This window comes from Grus americana, chromosome 1, assembly GCF_028858705.1.
Source record: "Grus americana isolate bGruAme1 chromosome 1, bGruAme1.mat, whole genome shotgun sequence".
Taxonomy (NCBI): Eukaryota; Metazoa; Chordata; class Aves; order Gruiformes; family Gruidae; genus Grus; species Grus americana.
The window spans coordinates 51,867,809-51,891,309 of record NC_072852.1 but is presented as its reverse complement, the minus strand read 5'-3'; the positions used below and the strand labels follow the sequence as shown (position 1 = coordinate 51,891,309).

General features: G+C 37.9%; 1 protein-coding gene across 6 annotated transcripts in view; it reads right to left on the bottom strand.

Annotated features, from left to right (window-relative positions):
* Positions 1-23,501, bottom strand: part of VEZT (vezatin, adherens junctions transmembrane protein) — a 66,956-nt gene that overhangs the window by 31,191 nt on the left and 12,264 nt on the right. For 5 of the 6 annotated variants that reach the window (XM_054832583.1, XM_054832675.1, XM_054832763.1 and 2 more), the window contains exons 2-5: positions 17,252-17,386; positions 9,865-9,954; positions 7,248-7,423; positions 4,164-4,439 (exon numbers count right to left, since the gene is read on the bottom strand). In XM_054832583.1, coding sequence (XP_054688558.1) covers positions 4,164-4,439; positions 7,248-7,423; positions 9,865-9,954; positions 17,252-17,386 — 677 coding nt within the window. Of the gene's footprint in view, positions 1-4,163; positions 4,440-7,247; positions 7,424-9,864; positions 9,959-16,241; positions 16,359-17,251; positions 17,387-23,501 lie in introns of all 6 variants that reach the window. The other variant, XM_054833026.1, reaches the window with a different exon arrangement.

The window sequence follows — 23,501 nt, the reverse complement described above, 5'->3', positions numbered from 1 at the left end:
TAGGTGCACCCTATTTGCTGGGACTGTTTTTACTGGAATCAACTCAGGAATGGACCTAGTGTGGACAACAGGACGATGAAACATGCTGAATTATTTGGGGACTGGGAGTCTACTTCTGCTCTCCCCTTTCCCAGGGGACGGTGAGGAGGTGATTTAACGCCCACAGTCACTTCAAAGGGAAAAGCATACAGGGTACCTGGCAAGACTGAGGTGGGTTGCTGCATTGGTAACTATTTCTGTAGCCCATCTGACTGAAGAGCTGACTACGCCAGCAGACCTGACCCCGCTGGAAAAATGTCTGTCCTGCTGCATGTGCTTAGCTGGACCCTGCCCGGGAGGGGAAATAGCTTATCGCCTTCACTGTCAAACATGAAAAGCAATGCAGCCCACCCAGTGAGCACGGCTGGACCCGTATCAGTATGTTAAGTATGATTAACACAAGGAGATTCAAGCCAAATACTGCAGTATATTGAATATGCTAGCTGAAACACCATATTAAAATACTGGCATACCATATTAAATTATGTGAGTGATATTAAAATGGTTTATATAACACCTCATAAAGTACTTTAAAATCTGAATAAAATAAAAACAAACTGTGTTAATTTCAATTTCTAAACATAAATTTAAAATGCTGGTCTTGCCATACGTTTCACCAGGGCAGACAGCATGTAACGTAGTACATCCAATCTCTGATGTTTCCCTAGCTTTTGGAGGTAACAACTGGAAGTGTTTATATAGAGAAACTCTCACATCAGTTTGTAGACTCAAGCCCTGGGTGAATTGTCAGAAACAGGCTCAAAGAAAAGAAGCAAAATTCTTCTACCATAAAAAAGAGAAAGAGATCTATGTTCTGCTATAGCAATGTAAGCATTTCCAGCTCCTATACAGAACAAATAAAGCACAACTCATGCACAGCATGTACTGCCAGTATTCAGCAAAATAATTTGCTTTCCTTCTGGGAAGGCTTGTTTCAGTGTTTTTTATAAAATAAGTCTTATTCATTCCAGTAATCTTAAATTAGTATAACTTGCTATAAATGTCAATGTGCCAGACATGCCATATCCTTAACTTCGTAATATTCCATTTATCTTCTAAATATTTTAATTGGATGTACAAAATGTTATCAGCTTTGCACATCAGCCACAAATAGCAAGAAGAAAAAAAAGGTTAAGGGTGAATTTCCTCTTTCCTACTGCTCCAAACCCATTTTGCTTGTAAAGAACAGTGACTTATTTCTCCATTAATCTCTCAAGCCAAATTTTAAATAGGCTCTCAACTTCCAACAAACTTGTATGGACACATTACAAAAACCTACTACTGCACTCCAACATGAAAGCAGTTCTATAAAGATGCTGTATACACCAATATGTGCTCGTGGATCTTGATTCTAGTTTAAAATGCAGTAGGAAGGGAGCATTTGGGAGAAAAGCACATTATTTCAGTGACAGACAAGGAAATAACTATTTGCTGCTTATTGCTGCAGCCTTTCATTACATATTCCTACAGTTTTCTTTTTATAATGTGCAAGACAATGGACATACTTTCATAACCCAGCAGAAATTCCAGGCTGCAACCCATGATCAGGCTTCATTTGTCTTTGCAAATGCAGCAATTAGAAATACTGCCATTCTGCCCAAGCAGAGCACTGCCCTATCTTGCCTACATAATTTCTGTAATTCAAACTGTCCTGGTGAGGCCTCAGCTACCTCTGCATCGCAGAGCTTGTACCATGCAGAAATACCTGAAATGCCAACAGCAGCGTTAAAACACTTCTGAAGGCCATTCTGAAATCAGAATATCCAGTTGACTTTGAGAGCAGCTAATATAAGAGGCCTGACAGGGATCTTAGTTCCTTTTCTAAGTGGCTGCTGTGGTTTTTTGGGGTGGGAGGGGAATGAAGGCAAAACAATACTTGAATTGGTTAAACATAAAGCAGTCACTACCACACAGTAGTGAACCAGTGGACAACTGACCGAAACCTCATCAAGAATAATTTAACATTCACAGAGACAGTCAAATGCCAATTAACAAAGGGCAAATAGGGTAGAATAAAGCAAAGCATATGTAAATTAGCCTATGAGAACATAGCAATGGATGGTGCAATGGGGATAAAAAAATGCGGTAGAACACAAGGAACTTCGGCCATAGGTGCAGACCTGGGCTTGCCGTATCAGAGTTTAGCTAAGTACAGGCTTGCCAAAATCTGAACTCAGTACTATTTAAATGTCAGATTCTGTATCCTTCTGTTCACAACATGGTTAATGCACAGTCCAAACTATGCTGAGCTACCAGTATATTAAAACAGCTGCATATGTATTGTTGAACAGGGTGCTGTGCTACCTGGTTGAAATCCCATTCCTTCAAGGATGTAAAATGACATAAAAAGATACTCATTAACTTTTCAGATGCATCCATTTCTATTGCCATGTGACTCTTTCTGAAGAAGCATTAAGACTTTGAGAAGGTTACTGTAGGAGAACATACTAAACCTTGCTCTGCTACAGTTTATTGTAGCACAATTCTGGCAGACGGGTAGCTAGTTTTTTGGGTCATACATGAAGCACTATCTCAAGCAAAGAATTTCATGGTGCTCTGTGCAGCAGCATCTCTTGCATATGCGGATGTGGAAAAGGACACTCTGGAGTTAGAACTTCCTCCAGGCTAAACCAAACCAAAACCTGTACAGTACTGCCTTCCTCACACTGGACAATTGCTCCAATGAGGATGCTGGCAGGGTCAGACTTCTCCCACTCCATCCATACTCCAAAGTCTTTTGAAAAGCTTGCCAAAGTTTTAAGTAAAGAGGCTATTAGATCAAGCATCAGCTCAAAGACCAGTCTGGTTTTTGTTAATCTGTTATCTAAGATATGTAGTAAAAGAACAAGGCACCAGCAATTTAGACATTGACCACAAGTTCGTTTGCTTAAACTTAGGAAAAAATCCAAATGTTTTTCTCATCTGTAATTTGGACAAGCCCTAACAATAATTTCTTTTAAGAACCCGTTTGCAAAGATAAGACTGCCTATTGCTTAACTACATGCTTCTTCAGCAAAAAACCAAACCAAAACAAAACACATAGCTAGGCAGACTGAAGACATGCTGATGCATTCCAAAGGGAGAATGAAACATTTCTTCAATAGAGCATACTGAAGGTATCTCAAGCTAGAAAATTAATTCAAAATGTTAAGTCTACAGTTTCAAGCTTGCATGTAAAAACATGTGCCTGAGTGCAGAATAGTTGGTCTGGCATGAACAAACAATTTCTTGGTGCACACAAGGGAGTTTTTTATTGTTTTTAGAAAGAAGTTGACTGGATTTTAGCTGTTGGTATTTCCCACCTCCTTTAACCTTAAGTCTAACTGGCACAGGTATGTACCTAAGCACAGGTTGCTCCAAGGGAAAAGCATACATGGCAATGAGAGCGCACAGAAGCGAGCCTGTTGGCTTTGGGACCATTGCATGCACCGAACATGTTCTGATGTCCTTTCACATAGCAAATAAGCAAAAATTACCAAATAGCTACAAGAGCTAAATAACCAGGAACACTTTCACAGGAACACTTGTCCCTTAAGCGGACAAGAGGCAAATTAAGCAGTAAATAATTTAAGAATCTAAACATCTCAACAACTGTATGCAAGAAAAGAGTGTAATGTAAACTTTATTTGAGGTGGGAAATGACATTTGATCGTCTTTGCTGATTGCTGTGTTCTCATTACTTCAGACTGTTATTTGTCAAATAAAAATAGAATGGTTTTCATGTCATCTTGTTTTCTAAAATATGAATGATTACTTGCAGGTCAGTTTATTTACATAGATTTGGTAATAGAAGATACAAAACCCCAACCTTCTAAATGACTTCCCAAAATAGTTAACTAAGTTGGTTCAAAATCCATTTCTTCATGTATTTCATTGCTAGCACAGCAGAAGATTTCAAAGACATATGAGTTTTGTGAGACTTAATTCTCCTTCAGGATGCAGGGTTTTAACACTGAGTTGTTAGAATTCATACTTTTAGCATGAAAATGGTATGAAAATGAAAAGCTTGAAGTATTATGTTTTTCAGTAATTCCACTTGCTATGGAAGACTGTAACAAGACAATTTTAGAAGACATCTGGCTTGAATGGATCTGTGTATTAAATAAAGTGAAATATAGACTCACAGGGTAAATCCTCTGGAAATTACTTCAGTCTCTTGAATGAGTCGTAGAGCTTTCCTCACGAGATTAGTAAAAGCTCGGCTATTCGCCACTGTTTCTTCCAGCTGGGTACAGTATTTTCGCAGGGACATTTGCAGCTTGGCTGTCCTCCATGTGCCCCACACTCGAAAGACTGCATAGACAAGCAGAACGAGGCCCCACGGCAGCCACGATGATTCCTTCCACCACGAAGGAAGCATAAGCAGTGCACTTACAAAGGCAAGAAACAGCGAGACATCCCTGCAAACAGAGAAAGTAGCGTCAACCGCAGATTCCTGAGGTCAAACAAGTGGGAAAATCATGAAGCTTTCGGTTACATTTGAGATTACGACATCTTATTACCGGGCTTTTATGTAGGTCCTAAAGGGAGCTGTAAACACTGAAAAACTACTCCTAGTGGCAGATTTAGATGTGTACATACATGATATTACTTGGTTGGTATACTCTAAGGAAACATTTCTCTGGCTTTTTTATGGCATGAGTAGAAGAATAATGTACCTTTTTGAAAGGTTAGTTTCTCTTATGACTTAAAAAAAAAAAGAAAATTTTCAGAAAAAGAAAAAAAACTGACTACTCAGCATTATAAGCCAGTGTGGGTAGGAACTAGAATATCTGTACTTCCAGGTTCAAGAGTACAGTAGGGAAGGGCATGTTTCTTTTGGTCACAAAACTCTCAAGTAATGCCAGCTTTATTTTTTCAGAATCTGACTCATTTAACTTGGACACAAACACACCACTAGTTTTTAACACATTTTTATAAAGATGTCTTGAATTATAATTTTAAATAATTTGGCAGCTTTTGAAAATCCTTAAAGAACAGAGTTACTAGTATCTCAGTTCAGCTATTTCTCAAGGACATTTTAAAAACTTCATTAAGCTGTTATTTTCATCTAGAAAAAAATCAACAAAAATAAGTGACTGCTAGAAAATACAGTGTTTCATATATAGTATTATAGTGGCAGTTTTGTAAAATTATGACAGTCTTCACAGAGATGGATGGGATATGGGCTTCAAGGTGCATAACAACTTTATCTTTTTCAGAATTTTTTGAAAGAAAAATACTTACTTTCTTCACCCCTTAAGCTGCATATCCTGTATTTGCTTTTGGAAGTATTCACAAGGAGTTTTTTCCCTTTTCAAAAATAACACATGATCTCTGAATTTCTATTTTCTGGACAGTTTTGTGGTCATATTTCAACAAGCTTTCTAAGTGTTAACTGTTTAGGGCTACTGATAGGTTTCAGTAAAGGTCCAGGGTTAAAATATTCCAGATATGAAATTAACTTTAAAAAGGACAAACACACAGCCTATAACTTCCTTGGTACATTAAAAAAAAACAAACTAAAACACACACACACAAAAATTAATCACAACAATGAGAGACTGGAAGGGATTTAAGAGCTCACTGTGTCCATTTTGAGTTTCTGGTTAATCCAGATCATCACGGACAGATTGAAGAAGAAAATGGAGACTCTCCAACCCACCCAGGTAGCTATTCCAACTCATAAGTATGCTTAGAGCTCAAAAGATTTCCCCCAAGTCCAGTCTGAATCATTGGCAAATTAATTGCATTTTTCTTCCTCATATCCTTCCCTTTTCTGCGCAGAATAAACGACAACTGATCACCACCTAGTTATTAACTACCTTCTACACATTGTAACACTGCTCCATCCCACCTCAGTTTTTCTCCATTTTGGCCAAACAATCCTAGCACACTCTAACGTTTCCGAAAGATTACATTTTCTAAACTCATTATTATTCTTGTTCTGCTCTGGACTGTCTCTAAATTACATAAATGCCTTTCCAAGTGTGGCATCCAAAACCAGATGCTGTAGTCTAACACAAGGCTTAGGGAAACAGACAGAAAAGTAAACCCTCGTGTCCAGCATATAACAAGGACACCAGGATGAGATTTGCCATTTTTTGAATAATTTGCTGATGCATTAAATTTATGCTCTTTAAGGATGTGTAGATCCTTTTCTTGAGTAGTACTGCCTACCCAATTATTCACCACTTCGCGTTTGTTAATTTGATTTTTCCTTCCCAAGTGTAGCATTGGATTTTTGTCTTTATTGACTTTTCTGTTGATTTCAAGATATTTCTCCAAGCTACTTTTGAACTCCATTCAGCCAAAACACCTACAAACTTGGTGTCATCCATAAGCCAAGCAATATTCACAAATTTTGTAAGTGTACGTTATCATCTTGTCGTGGAACAGTTAAAAAAACAATGAATAGTGCTAGGACCAGGACAAACCACTGGAAAAATCTGGTTCAAAAGTGCTCTTGTTTGGCAGAGAGCATCAATAATGACATATTACAACTTAAACAGTTGGGGTTTTTAACCTGCTGTGGCTTTATAATAATTTTATCTATTTCCCTAACATATGTATGAAAACATAGCACTGGGCTGTGTTATGAGATATTTTTATCTACTGATTCCTGCCCATTTCTGAGCAGGTCACTCTGTCAGAACACCCACCATCCTTGCTATTTTTCAAATACAAGCGGTAGCTGTTCAGACGCTGCCACAGCTAGCTCCTTTAGTATTCTGGGGTGAATTTTATCAGCCTCTGCTGACATGAATGCATCTTCTTTAAATATTCTTTAGTCTGTTCTTCTCATATTCCTTGTCTGAAAATTAATTGCGCACAGCCTCCCACCAATGTATTTTACGAAGACCACAGCAAAGAAAACACTTTTTGGTTCAGTCTTCACAATCATGTCTCATTTAGCAACATCACCATTGTATAGCTTATAGAAATTCAGGAATTAATCAACCATGTTAGTACTTCCTTATAGCACATATTAGGGTTTGGAAGTATCCATTCATGTTCATGTAGCTATCAGATTAAAATTCACTCTTTCAGTAAAATGCCTGAAGAAAAAAACATGCTTATACAAAAATTTGGGGACTTGTAGACCAAAGACTCAAAGACCTGAGAAAAAAAAGTAGTTACTTTATTGCTGCATTTTATATAAAGAACACACAATATATTTTTTGCTTGTTTATCAGTGAATATAGTGGTAGATATTCTCTGTACAATACCAAATATTAGGAGTTGCTAGGGAGCGTAGCGTTGGAAGCTGTGTGTTTTCCTGTTGCTTACACTGCCCTGCAGACAGGATACTGGGGTCAAGGAACTCAATCAGTTCCACATCCTCCTGCAGCAGAACTTCCTGTTGCAGGATGGTACGGAGCGTGTCAAATCGAAATCCAACATCCTTAGCACAAACAAGCGGGAGAAAAAACCCAGCCATTAGTAAAGAATATGTAAATTCTTAAAATTAAGTTAGCAGAACAAGGAAAACACTTTACGCTTTACTGACAACAATCTGTTCCCAAAGACTACAGGAATGTTTCAGATATATCACAAGTAGCTACTTCATTCTTATTGAACTTGGTTAACTTTAAAAACTCAGATACTACCTAACAGTTCAGACTTGCAGGATGCATCACACTGACTTTGTGATCTGACCTAGACAGTAACAATACCTGGAAACATGCCACAGATTATGCCAATATATTTGTGTAAGAATCAGAGAGGTACTATATGTATTAGAAGATCATTAATAAAACAGCAAATGCTTTTTTTTTCAATGTCATGACATAATTTACATCATTAACAAACAAACAAAAATTAGAGAGATATTATAAATTAATTAACAAAAAGTCACCTGCGGACACTTAATAATAGTAGGGTCAATGTACTGGACTCAAGCCCTCAGCCAAGGCAATGAAGTCCTCTCCTGCAGGATTCCGTGCCTTTCCAAGGGAACTTGATCCAAACATGAAACAGCATGAGACTCTGAAGACTTCACACTTGCTAAACTCCAGGTAAACTTCAGAGAGTTAGTTACTCATGGATTTGATGCCATGGTAAGCATTTGCTATTTTTTTCCCTACAGCTATAGCTCTTCAAGACAAATACACAGCTCTTGAAGACAAAAATATCCATCAGAGAAGCCCCCTGAAATTTTAATTTGCATACTGCACCAAACTATCATTACAAAACACTTCAAGTTAAGAACGTCATAAAAAACCCCAATAAACACTGCATCTTTGCATCTAGATAGATTATAGGAGAGAAAGGAGAATATTTCTGTAAAACTCTTTAATAGAAGCTAACAGTTGTGTAACATTTCCCAGTACAAAATCTGTTTAGTTCTGTCATTGACAGAATGAGATTATTTATGAAACCATAAGATAGCTAGTCAAAAGTTTAATTCCATACATTGATGTCACTCACGATAACTTGCATTCTACTTTTAATGGAAACCATTTGTTTCAGGACTGTGTGCAAGAGGAAACTCTGCCCTCCTCCAATGCATCCTGTGTCATTTCAGTACCCTGCTCTAGCATGCAGCAGGAGAAACATGTTTTCCGTATTCTTTGGATGTGTCTCCATCTCAAGAAAGTAAGGCTAAAAAAAGCTGTGAAGGTAATACCTTTGATTCATAGGGGAAGAAGGAGGAAGAAAAAAGACAACCACAGATCACTAATGAGAGGTTTCAGAGGGAATTTTCTTGTCTTGAGATAAGGGAGAAGAGATACCAATTGGACTTGGCAGAACTCTCTGAGAAATGGAAACCCCTAATTTCTCATGTTGCTCAATTTTTTTTTAATCTACATTTAAAGACATTTTCCCTATATCATAGTAGAAAAAATAAATAAAAATTCTAACTTTTAGATTCAGAAACAGTCTGACTAATGTGACATTTGCAAGCCAGACTAGGACCCTTGAAGCAGCTGGATGCAAGTTAAAGCAGATCTCAGACAAGCCCAGGCTAGACACTGAACTGGCTAGAAAGGTGTAAAGGCAGCATAAAACTATTTTTAACTATCTGGGGTTGAACTACCACCCTTCAGGTCTACCCCACAGAGGCTGACTTGGGCCCTAAAAATTCCTGCAGGCTCCAGGAGCAGGAGAATACCAACTTCTGGTGAGGTAGATCCACATCCAACCTGCTTCTGAACTGCTGAGATGAGAGCACATAGGTAGTACAGAGAACTGTTCTTGCCTTTCCCTATAGCCAGACTGCTGCACACACGTCATCTGCTCTTAATGCTGTTCTGAAGCATTATAATGGAGGTGTATTAATTTGCTTTGCTTTTCCCAAATGCAAAAGCACTGTGGAGAGCGGTGAAGAAACAAAGAGGCCAGGATGGGTCCAGGGGTCATACACCTGCACCGCGTTTGTCTTATGCCTGAGCTAACAAGCTGAAACAGAGAGTGAAGCAATACTCAAATGAAGCTCTAGAGCCTTCTGTCTTGAGCTGTGCCTGCAAGGCACTAGGCTGCAACATACGGACTTTCTCAGTCAGTGTCTCCACACTGCCTTCCACCGAATGGGGTAGCTACACTGTAGGTTAAGTCCTTTCAGCTTTCAAGAATTTCTTTAATTGCTCACACATTTTATTTTATTTTGTCTTCCACATTGTTAACATCTTCAAACTGGCTACTGATGTTTTTCCTGTTCTTGTGTGCCCAATTTACCTGGCACAGTAACTCGGAAAACCAGAATCAGCATTATCTGAAGAAGTAAAACTCTTAGAGCCAAACCCAACAGTATAGACCAAAGATGGTGCTCAGAGGATGAGGCACAGAGGAGAGGAAGATTTGTGGACGAGGAAAGGAAATGAAAAAAAAAAAGTGATCACTTACCAGTCGGTGAAGTATGTCATCATTTTTCTTATATTGTGGACAAGGAAACCAGCTTCTAAAGAACTCAACTAGTTTTGACAGGATGCCTTGCTGAAGGGAACAGAAATTACTCAAATTAAAAAAAAAAATAAATCCAAAAATAAATAAATAACATCAAACAATTCCTTTTTTCTGCATTTGCTTTTCTTGTTAACTCAGCCCCAGGTACCTGTAAGGAAGTTTCGCTTACTGTGTCTGGCCTAACTTCAGAGTACGCTAAGGAACATCTGCTTCCCGTCAGTTTGCCTGTACACAAGAGTGTGAAATAACCCCACCTATTTGGAGCATAATGGCTTGTTCTGTTGTAGTGTTAAAAATAACTACAGCTAGAATTAGTTTGATCTCAAGTTGGCAGCTACTGCATCGATATGAAAGACTTTCTTTCTCCTTGAGGATAAAAAAAAACCAAACAGTGAAGTTAAATGGCTGATAGGGACTGAAGAAAAGTTAAAGACCAGGAGAGGAACAACCTCTCCTTGGCAGACCACTGCAGCTTGACGACAAGGCTCAGGAGGAGTTGTGAACAGAGACAGGGAAGAGTGACTGTAAGAAGAGGAACTGTCCCAGAAACTCCCTGTCCCAACCAATGCATGCGGTCAGGTACTTTGTCTCCATGCTGCTTCCCACGCAACCTAAATCCACACTTTCACCTGAGCTATAAATGTAACTTCCAACACCACTAACTAGAAGGTCTCCCTCTTGGTCATCACACATTTTACCCATGTATCTTCCTAAAATATGATGCATGAAAGATTATAATTAAATAGATGCATGATTTTGATTCACTCTTCAGCCATTCAATGAAAAAAAAATGGAGTTTTTGACACACACTGTATATCTGTTTTCCTCAGACTGAGTTGACAGGAAGTATTTTTCAAAATATTTACTTACATACATATATTTCATGAATTCTGAGGCCCTACCTCTTAATCTTCAGACTGCTGACATGTAATACAACCCCACAAAATGTATGCAAAAAGAAACAATTGTGGAGCACTTACATTTTGTAGCCTATTGTTTCAAACTAAAAAAAAATACCAAACAGATTGTAATAGCTTAATGTATAAAGGGTGTCTGCATTAAACCAGCTTCTTCCATTTCTCCCTCGTGGTTTTTTTTTTTTCCTCCCCGCCCCGTGGGAAATAGAGTAAAATCAAGCAACAGAAGCTTGGAGCTTTGTTGTTAGCCCTGTGATGAGCCTGACAGCCCTATGAAAGGCAGCATGACACAAGTTTGAAGCAGCATGCCAGGGCAGAAAGGCTTTGAGTAAAATCAGAAATTGCCACCCTAAAGCCCTTATGCTTCAACAATTTTTGAAATAACTTACTTCAGCATCCATTTAGGTAGCCTAACTCAAGTTTTTTCTTTACGTAAGCCTCACCTTTCTGTGCACAGTTAGAATTGCAGACCTATGCCAAAAGGAAACATTTTTTAGGTCAGTGTAGAGACAAACCAATAATAGGGGTTTCGTAATGATAGCTCTTCCCAATACACAGACACCGTCATGGCTTATTAGGAGGAGATATCCCAGCAATCCACACTTGTTAGACTATGGAATAAATCCAAGTGATTGTATTTTGATGTTGCTCAAGGGCACTAACGTAAGTTGGAAGAGGAGGAGAGTGTCACAAACTGCAGCACTAGATTATCCTTCAAGTTTCTTGTAAAGTGGTGCAAAATAAAACAAAATTTTCCAATTACAATTTGTAGAAAATTGAGATTAAATAAACAAAGGTTCTTGCTCTGCATTTGAGTTGCAGACAGATACTTCATCCAGAAGTACTTTTCCCTGTACTTTGAAAGCAGACTACATGTCCATTTGTTGTCCATTTGCTATTTAAAATTATGCCTCTTGGAGCCTACCATTTTCAACTGCTTAGCCTTCGTAAGTCTTTGGATTTTTATCATGAACATTTAAACCTACACCAAGGACAATTTTAAACTGCTACCAGCTGACTAAACTAGACTGTGAAATTACTTAAAAAAAAAAAACCCAGCCATATTAGTGTGCTATGTAAGTAATCTTTGGTTTATTTTCCATGTTTTAGTTTAAAAATAAAAACCTGAGCTTGCATAAACACTCAACAGGCATGTCACTGCTTGAAAACACAAAACAAGACAACCCACTGTCTTGGGCTGTGACCCAGTAGAGTACAGTAACACATTAAATTATTCAGATCCTTGGAGTAATGTCTCACAGTTTGCATTCCCATTGGGAGTGTTACTGACAAGTAAAACAACTTTCATCAACACACAAGTCAGGTCATGTTGCCAATGCTTCTGGAGTATTCTTCTTACAACTTTAGTAGAACACCACTCAGTCAAACTCTCTGTAAACTGAATAACAAAGATGTGTAGCTCCTAAGATTAAAAAAAAAAAAAAAAAAGCATAGGACATGCATATTTTAGGTATACTCATTTGAATCTGAAATAAAATTCTAAGGACTCTTTCTCTTTTGTACAGGGCAAACCTGAAATGGCAAACTAGCAGGTATCTAAAATATCATCATTCGCATTTGGCACCTTTCAATTCTGTGTACTTCAGAAAGAAGACAATGCTACATATTAAATACCTTCCAGCTACCCAGAGCAAGCATTATATGGGTGGGAGCCCTAGACAAAGGCAAAGGACTGGTCCCTCTGCCTTTCCACATCAGGTCACCTGCACAGCTACTGAGGGCTAGCCTCAACACAATCCTCAGTAGCTGCATCCAGCACCAGCCCTGTTCTAGTGATGAAGTATTATCACACCTCAGATGGGATAAGGCGTGACAGCATAATCAATTTCAACATTCAGATATGCACAGCAGTCTAGGAAAATGACCAAGAAAGGAAAATTGTAAATGGAAAGAAATACATTCCTGTGAGATCAAGCAGAATTACCCAAGTAGGATTTAATTCCAGAAAACAGGTCTAGGAGCTCTTGCAAACAGTGCTTTTCAGTATCAGGTGATGATGAGACCGGAACTTTAGCTGTAATTTTCTCCAGAGATTGGCACAGCCAGGAACACTGCACCTATAATTACCATGCTAAATCACATCTCTGTACTCCCTCAGATGGGAGCTTAGCATTTCATCAGCCCTCAGAACACAACCTTGAAGAAGCTTTACAGCTTTTCAGCTCAATGTTCATTAAGACTATGTTCCGATTAAAAAAACCCCACCAAAACCACATACAGAGAGAACTATTTAAGATGCGCTTCAAATTCAACTGATGCCTCTGCCTTTCATTAAGCCTGAACCATATGCTCTGCTTGGCAGGACAGAAAGACACAGCAGCAATGTTTGTATCAGTCATTGGGAACCTCTATTTTTTTTTCCTCCAAACTTAGTTTTTCAGTCGCTGAAGACCCCACACTAGATCTTTGCCTTGCCAAAATCTTGCTACATGCCACCAGATTGTATCTGCACAGGGTTCCTACTTGACTGAACACAAGAGGAATAAACAATCTCAACTCGAAGCAATACTGCAGCTTTTCTATTTTTATTTTAATAAAGTGTTTAAGGCAAGTTTTGTAAATTTGCTTTTCAGAACAGAAGGAAAACGATACACACCTACAAGACGTGACTCAGCATGGAACATCATCTACCCCCTGTGATTATATTTTGCATTACGCTAAGCCTCAGCTAAGATCATTTTACATTAGGACTGTGGGTAGGTACATATTCAGAACTCAGAAACCATTTGTTTCCCAGACATTTTATATTTTCAGTAGATTAGGCCAGTGAAGGTTGAGAGAAGGGAAGTGATAATAGTCTCATGTAAAAATGAGGAAATTATTGATTGGATGGAAATGTAAATTGTTTGCCTGTCTGTCATACAAAAGTTGCAGTAAAGTCTCAGATCCTCCTAAATCCAGACCACTTCTTTAAATGTGTGGCCAGCTGCCTCTCCCTCATTCTCTTCCCTTTTGAGACACCCTACCGAAATGACAAATAACAAAAATAGACTTTCTGACATCAGATTACAAAAGAAAAGTGTTAACGTTCCCCAACTGGTACTGGAACAGCAGCAGGAAGAACCTATGACATGTTATCACTAGAAATTACACACACGTTTCTTCCTTATTTCTACTATGTATCCTTGTCTAGACAGAAGTGAGACAATGTGAATGTCATCCTAGTATTTGTAAGAAACGGACAGCCCATTTTCACACACCCACTCCCTTCAAGTTGCAAGGCAAATCATGACGAATTACTTCTTTATCTGACACAATACTGGAGGACTTGCTCTCAACACAATAAAATAAAGTGTAAAATGCTTGAGGGGAAGAGAAGTGAAAAAACAGAATACTTGAGGCTTTTAAAAGCAGTATATCTTAAATACTTTTGAGGTTCTTAACCACACAGCACTTTTGTGTTAAATTTGGTGGAAATTATGTACATGAACACAGCATCATACTGCTTTATTGACTTCCACAAAAGTAATTATGCAAAATAAAGTCATGCAACTAACAAGCGATAGGCCATGCATTACTTCACAGTAATGAACAGATAATCAGACAATGAAATATGTCACCCTAATTTTTAATTAACAGTGGTTTAATTAAAGCCTTCCTGCACTAAGCCAGAATAGGTATCTTCAATGTAAATGTACACAAAACTGCCAATAGCTTTTCAGTTGGTTTCTTGAGGGTTATGGTGACTGCCAGCTGACAATTCTGAAAAGTAAGGGTAGTGGACCTAATATTTCCGTGAATACTTTTAAAGGTAGTTTAAATTAAAGTGTAAAAAATTGTGAGTTAAACCCTGAATTAAATTCAGCCTTGCCTTGTGACCACTGATAGAAGCAATCATTATTACAAATGCAATAGCTAACCACACCAACAGTAACTAGAAATCAATTTATTAATTAAACTTAAAATAATCTTACATTAGAGAAACCAGCCAAGGAAGCATGGAGACACTGCAAGAATCACTTCTCCTCCCCTCAGCTAATCTGTTTCTTGGGTCACAAATCCTCAGCAGACGAGACTGGAGTTCTGTATAAAGCTCCTTTGTAATTTTTTTGAAAAGCTGTAAATTCTACAAGAACATGGCTGAACAATATTAAACTTAGGGATTCTTATTACAGTATGATTATTTTTTATACACTCTGTCTAATCCATGTGCTGGGCACGGAGTGGTACTTACTGTTCTGCTCAATGGATATGCACCCTGCATCTTATCTACATGGTCATCTTTGATCAGAAGTGGGGCATGAGAGAAGGGACACGGCACACTTCCATAGGCATACAAGTCTCAGAAATTGGGGATCGAGGCTGTGAAGCAAAGTGCACAGTGCCCCTGCCCAACAGGTAAACACAAACTATGACCAATCCATCCATGAAGATAGACTCCAAGAGGACTGAAGACCAGAGCAAAATGTTTCATAGTTTATTACTCTGTCTTTTCAAACAGACTAACGAGTGTGTGAGGAAGTTTATATTGTCTATATAGAGAGTGGTTGAAATGAATATCACTATATGAAAATATGACATACAAACACTTCTCTGAATACTGCTAGATGAATAAGCTTCACACTGTAACTTCTAAATTTCAACTTCAAAGACTGTGCATATCAGTCCTTGCAAGTACACCATACTATTGCAAACATTTCAAAAACCACACATTTTTCCCCCAGATCAGAAAAAACCTGACTGATGTTATCCACATCAATTCGTACACTTCTGAATTCTACCCCACCTGAGATCCTACACAGAGCAGAACTGATTAAAAATCCCACGAGAAAAAAATAGTTCTGATGTAAAACAAAGGAGGAACAAGAGGGACACATACAAAACTGAAAAAACTTTGTTGAAATAAAGCCTGTGACTTTTACTCATCCAATTCCTTGAAGCATCTTGAGAACTGAGTAGTGGATATAGATCAAGATGGCATTATTTGAGAGAAGATCCTAAGAAAAGCATCAGTTCTCCTCATTTGCCATATGATCTCCCATCGACCACAATCTGCAGGGAGAACTTCTGGAGATCTCAGGGTCACTCATATTGCCTGTGTTTGGGAAAAACAGGATGCTCTCCCTAGTTCACTGCCTACTAATTGGGAGGGTGGAACATTGTGGAGGATGAAGCAGGGAAGCAGCAGAGCTTCCAAATGAGAGGGAAGGCTTGTGAACTTCTGACTTGAAGATAGCTGAAGAGGTATAAAACAGGAATGAACAATGGGAAAACTGAGCTTCAGTGGAAGATTAAAAGCCACAGTGGGCAAGAATCAGATGACCTAAGGTGCACAAAGAGGGAATCTACTGTAGATGGTGGGGAGAGAGGAGAAAGAAATGGTAATTCTTCAGAGGCAAGACATCAACCCATGAATGCTTGGTTTGGGTTCCTAGCCGTGAAGCGCTGCCCACCTCAGCCTGCAGTGGCCAGGACAGAGAAGTCTGCATGGAGGCTTCTTTCTTCTCCTGGCTTAGCACGCAGCTGGAGCATGTCCACTGAAATCTGAACTCTCCACTGTGGAAGTGGAAGAGGTAGGCAGAAAATAACTGTTCTTTGCATGCTCCATGTAGATGCTAAAAAGCAGACAGATTAACTACTGAATTTTCAATATATTTGTTGCAAAGAGATTCTTACGTTAGATGCCTCAAAAGAGGAATTTTCCTCACCCACACTACAGCTCCTCATCTCAGTCACATGGCCTATACACTACCAGTGACAGTAAAATACCATTTATTTTTAATAAGGAAAACAAAAAATGTGTAGGTGTTAAATGGCCAAATTCTCAAGCTTAATTTTAATACCAAAATGTTTTTAAAAAATCGACAAGCCTTTACTTAGAATGATAGAGAAATAAGATGTCTGAGCTTATCGGTTGATGATTCCTGTCAGCTGTTACTGTTAGAAAATTGCCATAACCTAAGCACAGTTCTACTATCTCATTCAGACTGGTTGTTGTATCTATACTTCCCAGAAATCCTCTTTCTTAATGTTTTGTCACAGAGAAAGTGGTACTTCGCAACTGAATGCTTGAGAAGGGCTGGGAACTATAAATACTCTGTTCCAGAAAATTACAGGTTTTGTTCCCAGAATGTCATGCTAAGCTAACATAATAATATCCAGTAAATAAGATAATTTACAACCCTCAAAAAATTCACTATCATCAAAGTCTCTTGCTTCCCTAGCTTACATAAGTGCAAAGAAACACTTCAAAATATGCTGGTAAACCATGCATTTCCAAACACATTTGCAGACAAGATATGACAACTGGTTGGTGGTTTTGGGGTTTTTTTCCTTTTTTTTTTTTGAATACAGTAAGAGATTTATCTTTATCCTCTCTGATTTTGCCTATTTGTGAAGTAATGTGGTTCTCTTTCAAGATAAATACACAGGAACAGGAGAGTACTTACTTTCTGGGCAGCATGCACTGTCCGCTCTTTTTGGCTTTCCGCTGCTGCACATTGCTCTGCCTTCTGCGACAGAGATGAACATACTTCAAAATCTGTGTGTCCCAAATCTTGCAGATATTGGTAGAGTGGGGAATTCTGAAAGAGAGTTAAATAAAGAAAAATGAAAAAAAAACCCCAAACACAAAAGGTAATAAACAGTTTCTATTTCCCATAAAACACAACTGTGACTATAGCAATCACACAACCAGCAGTGAATGGATTGAGAACAGCAGAAAAAATAGACATGAGCCAGCAATGTGCACTTGCAGCCCAGAATGCGAACCATATCCTGGGCTGCATCAAAAGAAGCGTGACCAGCAGGTCGAGGGAGGGGATTCTCCCCCTCTACTCTGCTCTTGTGAGACCCCACCTGGAGTACTGCATCCAGCTCTGGAGGCCCCAGTACAAGAAAGACATGGAGCTGTTGGAGAGAGTCCAGAGGAGAGCCATGAAGGGGATCAGAGGGCTGGAGCACCTCTCCTATGAGGACAGGCTGAGAGAGTTGGGGTTGTTCAGCCTGGAGAGGGAAGGCTCTGGGGAGACCGTACTGCAGCCTTCCAGTACCTGAAGGGGGCTTATAAGACAGACAGACTTTTTACCAAGGCCTGTAGTGACAGGACAAGGGGTAACGGCTTTAAACTAAAACACAGTAGGTTTAGATTAGATATTAGGAAGAAATTCTTTACTGTGAGGGTGGTGAGGCACTGGAACAGGTTGCCCAGTGAAGCTGTGGATACCCCATCCCTGGAAGTGTTTAAGGCCAGGTTGGATGGGCCTTTGGGCAACCTGGTCCACTGAAAGATGTCCCTGCCTATGGAAGGCAATTGGACTAAATGATCTTTAAAGGTCCCTTCCAACCCAAACCCTTCTGTGATTCTATATAACAGGAAAATAAACAACACAGTTAATAGCAAAGAAACCAAAATTTTGCTTTAAATATCTCCCCTAAGTTTTAATCTGACCATAAGGAGAGGCTGCAAGATAGTCAACATAGAAAGCAATGTGATGAGAAATAAGCATGCAACCAATCAACTTTTTCCACAGCAATAGTTTTTCTAGGTTAGCTGTTAGGATTCTTTAGCTTATAACTTACATGTTTTCAAAAAATAAACATGGATTTGGTAATATATTTTAAAACATTCTTGTATGACTCTGGAACACTTAATGACACTGTTTTCCAAAAGTTTATAAAAATTGAATAGATTATACTTTGAACCACTTCCACCCAAACAAACTTTAAAACTAGAGCACTTTTCAAGCCTCAATAAATAAAGCCTTGGTGTAACATGTTTAGGTACTTCCAGAGTGTTTTACAGAAATGGAAAAATAAATTAGAAAAAGGCTTCTGCTGTCTCCAAGAATGGTACTAGCACTTCTGGCAAAGGAGTGACACAATTATTTAAAAAAAACCAAAACAACAAACATTCCTCCACCCCTCCAACTTTTTTTTAAGCTGCTGGCAAAACTACTACTTTACAAAAAGTTCTTAATAAAACTTCTTAGTGAAAGTATGGAATTCTGATCACCAGAGAGTGGGGTTTTACTGTTCAGATATTTATCTATATAGACTTCTGAAACTTCTTGATGTCATCTGCATCAGATATCGAGATTTACTTAACTCATTTTTCTGATTACATCCACATATATGGTAATATCTAGGATAGATTTGATGGAAAGGATGTTTATGCTAACTCCAGTTCTACTCAGGACATGTAAAGAGATTTCTTTTTTAAGAAAACCTCTCAGCAATCAGTCTTAAATAGCCTAGTTGGTTAGGGATTCATTTTGACCTCTGAAAAATGTTATCAACATCCCACACTAGTATGTGAACACTAGCAAACTGCGCAGGAATAACACAAAACATTTTAGGAATTATAACATACTATCAGAAAGATAACAAAAATACTGTAAGTAAAAAGTCAAAACTTTACAGAAAATAATGCACAGTTGTGAAGGTCTGCAGAAAGAACTACCAACAGAACGTCTATTACAAATTGTTACATTAACTATCATTAACTTGCTGGTGCAAGTTGCGAAGGCGGCCAATCTATTATGACCATGTACCAACATGGCCAAATCTCAAATGACTGTTTGCCATACAATAAAACTTGGAAGCAATCATTCATACTAGCTGAACAAATTAACTTGTTATCCCTAGGGATTTTTTTTTAACCTCATCACTAAAGTGCTATTTTGATCACTCTTCCCTATTTAAAGCACGTAAATTCATACTTTTGCACGCTCTCCTTGAGTTACTCACAACAGATTCAGTGTCCTGTCATGACCTGAAACTCAAACATCCGTACCAACTCACAGCTCTGTGCAAGTACTGACAACGCCCCTCACCCACAATGACAATGACTGCGCAAACTGCTTGGATAGGTTAATTCCTCATTTCCTTGTGGGAATTTTTCCAGTGTGGCAACTCAATCCGATCTTTTTTTCAAGTAGCCCTTCTCTATGGTTGAGTACTTTTTCAAATGCATCCAACTCTAATTAAACAATGTGCCATTCTGGGCTGGCTGGAAAGAAGGTATGTTTCTCTTTTTACCAGAATTACTTAATTAAAATGGAAAACATAATAGACTAGAATACTTCTCTTATTTAAGACACTGTTAAATTCCCTTAATAACTTCAAAACAGAACTTGGAATATGAATGGACATGCATAACCTTGTCTTCTTAAAATGGTTTTCATACAGAACCCGGCTGCGCACTGCCAGCACACCTGGAACAACCTGAACATCTCCACATGAGAGGCTTTAGGGTAGCATGGAAGTTTCAGTCAGAACCAGCCAGAATTTTCCCCATAGATGAAGACGCATAGACAAAAAAGTGGGTGAACAGAGAATGGTTTCTTCAAAATCATAGTTCTGATGCTTGCTCCAGGCTGGACTCCAAGGAAATGGTATCTAGGCTCTTGGCAGACTTGTCCGTCATCTTGACCATCATCTTGATCATACTTGTCACAGGCAAGGCCAGCCATCACGTGACACATGACTATTCTTGTACGTTATTGGTACTCACCTACATACAGACAGCTAGCAAAATAACCCAAATATACCAAGGAGTTTTCCACTAGTATCTCAGGGTGCACCTCGCATCAGGGTCCATGATGAGATAATTTTCTAAAAGCTAAACAAGAAAACCCGTCTAATGCTGTTTAGATTGGTTCCATTTCCTCACAAAAATGGATGAAGGAAGGCAGAGAGAGACAGAGACAGAGACTGTCCACTGAAGACAGAGAGAATTAGCTAACATCCTGAATGCTACATTTAGTAAGTGAAATATTGCACAGATGTCAGAATGTCCAGTTATTCCCTCTTACTGGGTGTTTGGCAACATCAAAATCTTCCATCTAACTATAATTAGTACATTTTCTACTCTAAAGAAGTAGTAAAAAATTATATATCACCTCTCCAAATGTTAATGAAACTTTAGCCCCTAGCTAGGATGAATATTTTATTTGTTCTTGTAATCAAGGTAGAATAAAGGCACCTTACTAGTTTTACACAAATTCCTTCTGATTAACTTTTTGAAGGCTTTTACAGGTTCTCATTATGGGTAGATTTGCAATTATTTATCACTGCTCAGAACTGGAAATCAGTTTGCTGACTACTGAGGTAGCAAATGGTAATTAATTAAAATTTAACTTGAATGTTTATAATTTATTCCTTCAAGTAGATAAGGTTTCTCTTCTTTCAGTTTCTCAGAAAGTGCTCAGGCTACAATGATCCTCCTCTAAAACATTTCTCTGGCTCCAAATGCTTTTTCTTTCCCATTTTTTTCTAAAATATTTTTAGTGGAACTTAAATGCACTTTGGAAAAATCTCAGTTCTTATTAACTTAAATGACCAAAAGCTCTGCTGTGACTAAAATCCCTTCTGCTGTAAGTAAACCCACCATTGATCCCCATTCTGAATCCATTAGAAGCATGTAAGATGTGGGTAAAGAAAGCACTGAATAAGAAGTGGGCTGAGGCCCTTGTGAAATCAGATTATTAAGAACCTTAATGAACTGATCATAAAATTCTTCCATTAAGAGTAAGGTCTCTTGTGTAGCACACTCAGCTTTACATTTTGCTCAGAAAATTTGAAGATCACAGTCTTCTTCTATTAGAAATATCACTGATGGCATACATGCTAAGTATGGCTTATGCTAACATAAAAATATACACTATTTATTTATTTATTATATTTCATGCCCTAGATACTGCCCAATTTTAAATGATCCTGACAAGCCTGTCACTTATAAAGCTGTGTGGTCTGTATAACTCGCTGTGGATATCTCCCACAGTCTATAGCAAATTTCTCTCATGACATATGTAAATAATAGCTAGAAAATCCAGTAAAGGAATTTAAAAAAAGTCAAAGGGTAGATTTTATGTATATGAACATTCACACAAAAGTTCCAATATTACCAAATAATCAGAAAATTATTAATTATGCACTACAGAATTGCAATGACAACATTAAAATATCCTATTCTATATACTGCTTGTTTCAATATGAGAGAAGTATTATACTTAATGCTTACAAAGCATTTTTCATCTTCACAAAGCTTTAAAAACAATAATTAAATCTCATAATGTGTCTGATGTCCCACAAATTATAGCTCTGAATTTCTAGCTTACATTCTTACCCAAACCTCTCACTCCTAAATGCCTTCTTTCCCATAAAAAAGATCAGAGACATGCACATACTCTTGCACATGCACTTCTAACTGTGAGAAAAGTTCATTCATTTCAATTCACACTGTTGTTCATCAGCATTGTCAGGCTCAGCTGTTTTCACCTACAAATGCCATGATAATATTTAAAAAATCTCCTTCTTGGTTGGGGAAAATAGGAAGGGTCTGCCTTTTGTCCTTTTAATTTTCTTTGCCCAAAATTCGTGCATTCCTTTTTTCAACAGTCCAACATTAAAAAAACCCACAACAAACCCAACAAAAAAACCAAACCCAGAGAAACTGATTTTACATTTCTGCATATATTATAGATACTATGCTTCTAGTTTAAGAAATTCAGGACATATCAGAAAGTTTATCCTTGCAAGTAGTAATAGGTTGTAATTTTTAAAAAATATGATTTAGACTTGAGAGAAAGCATTTATGTTAGCATGTGAGGTAAAGGGACAGCAAGATTGTTTCAGTGGATGGCATGAAAAGGAAGTTTAAAATACAAAATCTCATCTTCCTATTAATACATCATCATATTATTCTAGAGGAATCTATTTCCATTTATTTTTGAATCTTTACTTTCAACCACTCTCAACATAAATAATAAGTAGACTAGTTAGTGTTACTCATGTTTGACAGTCAGGTTTGTTTATTTATTTCTAGTTGTGGTTGGTAGAACGACATGGTAATGAATCATTTACAAAGTAGAGAAGGAAAAAAAATTAATAATTCAGCTTATTGTTATGTTACCATCATACTACCAGTTACTGATGGGAAATTTCATCTAAAGTAAGTGAGGATACCAAGATGGGGTTTTTCAGCAATATGCTCTATTTATTTCTGAAGTTTCTTCTAAGTTTCTTCTTCTAAGTCACTCTCTGAGACCACCTAGATACAAGAGATGGGCATTACATTTACAGCCAGGGCATTTTTTTTATTATGCTACTTGTCCAAAATGTGTGCTGGAAATGGTAAACAGTTCCAGGAAAGACAAAAGAGAAAATGCCATTATTCTTTAGTGTACTTCATACTGATTATACATGGAAAATCTTATTAATCAGTGAAGCAAGGTAGTCTGAAACAATTGATATACTGAGTAGGAATATACTTGTTGGAAATTTTAAGAATTACGGGTTTCTGCGGACTCGGCAGAGATTGACAACAAAAAACCCACTTATCTTTCTATGACTTTTCTAATTCACTACAGTCAGTCATACTGCAAAGCCATTAAATTGTAATTAGACATTTATAGTATAGTATAGGTTTATACAAGCTCCCATTTCCATCATTTCCAGAATAGAGAAAGAAAATCCCCAAGCATATTTATTTTAGATCCACACTACTAAAATTATTTCACTCACACACATATGTTTAATCACAACTCTCCTTTTTTCACTGTTGAAAGTGGTTGAGTCTCATTCTAAACCCAAGATACATTATGCAGGATTAAAGAACAATTTTGTTCTTTAACCCTTTCCCAACGCTTACTTTAATGCCACTTGCCATACAGTACTGACCTGATTAGAAAAAAACAT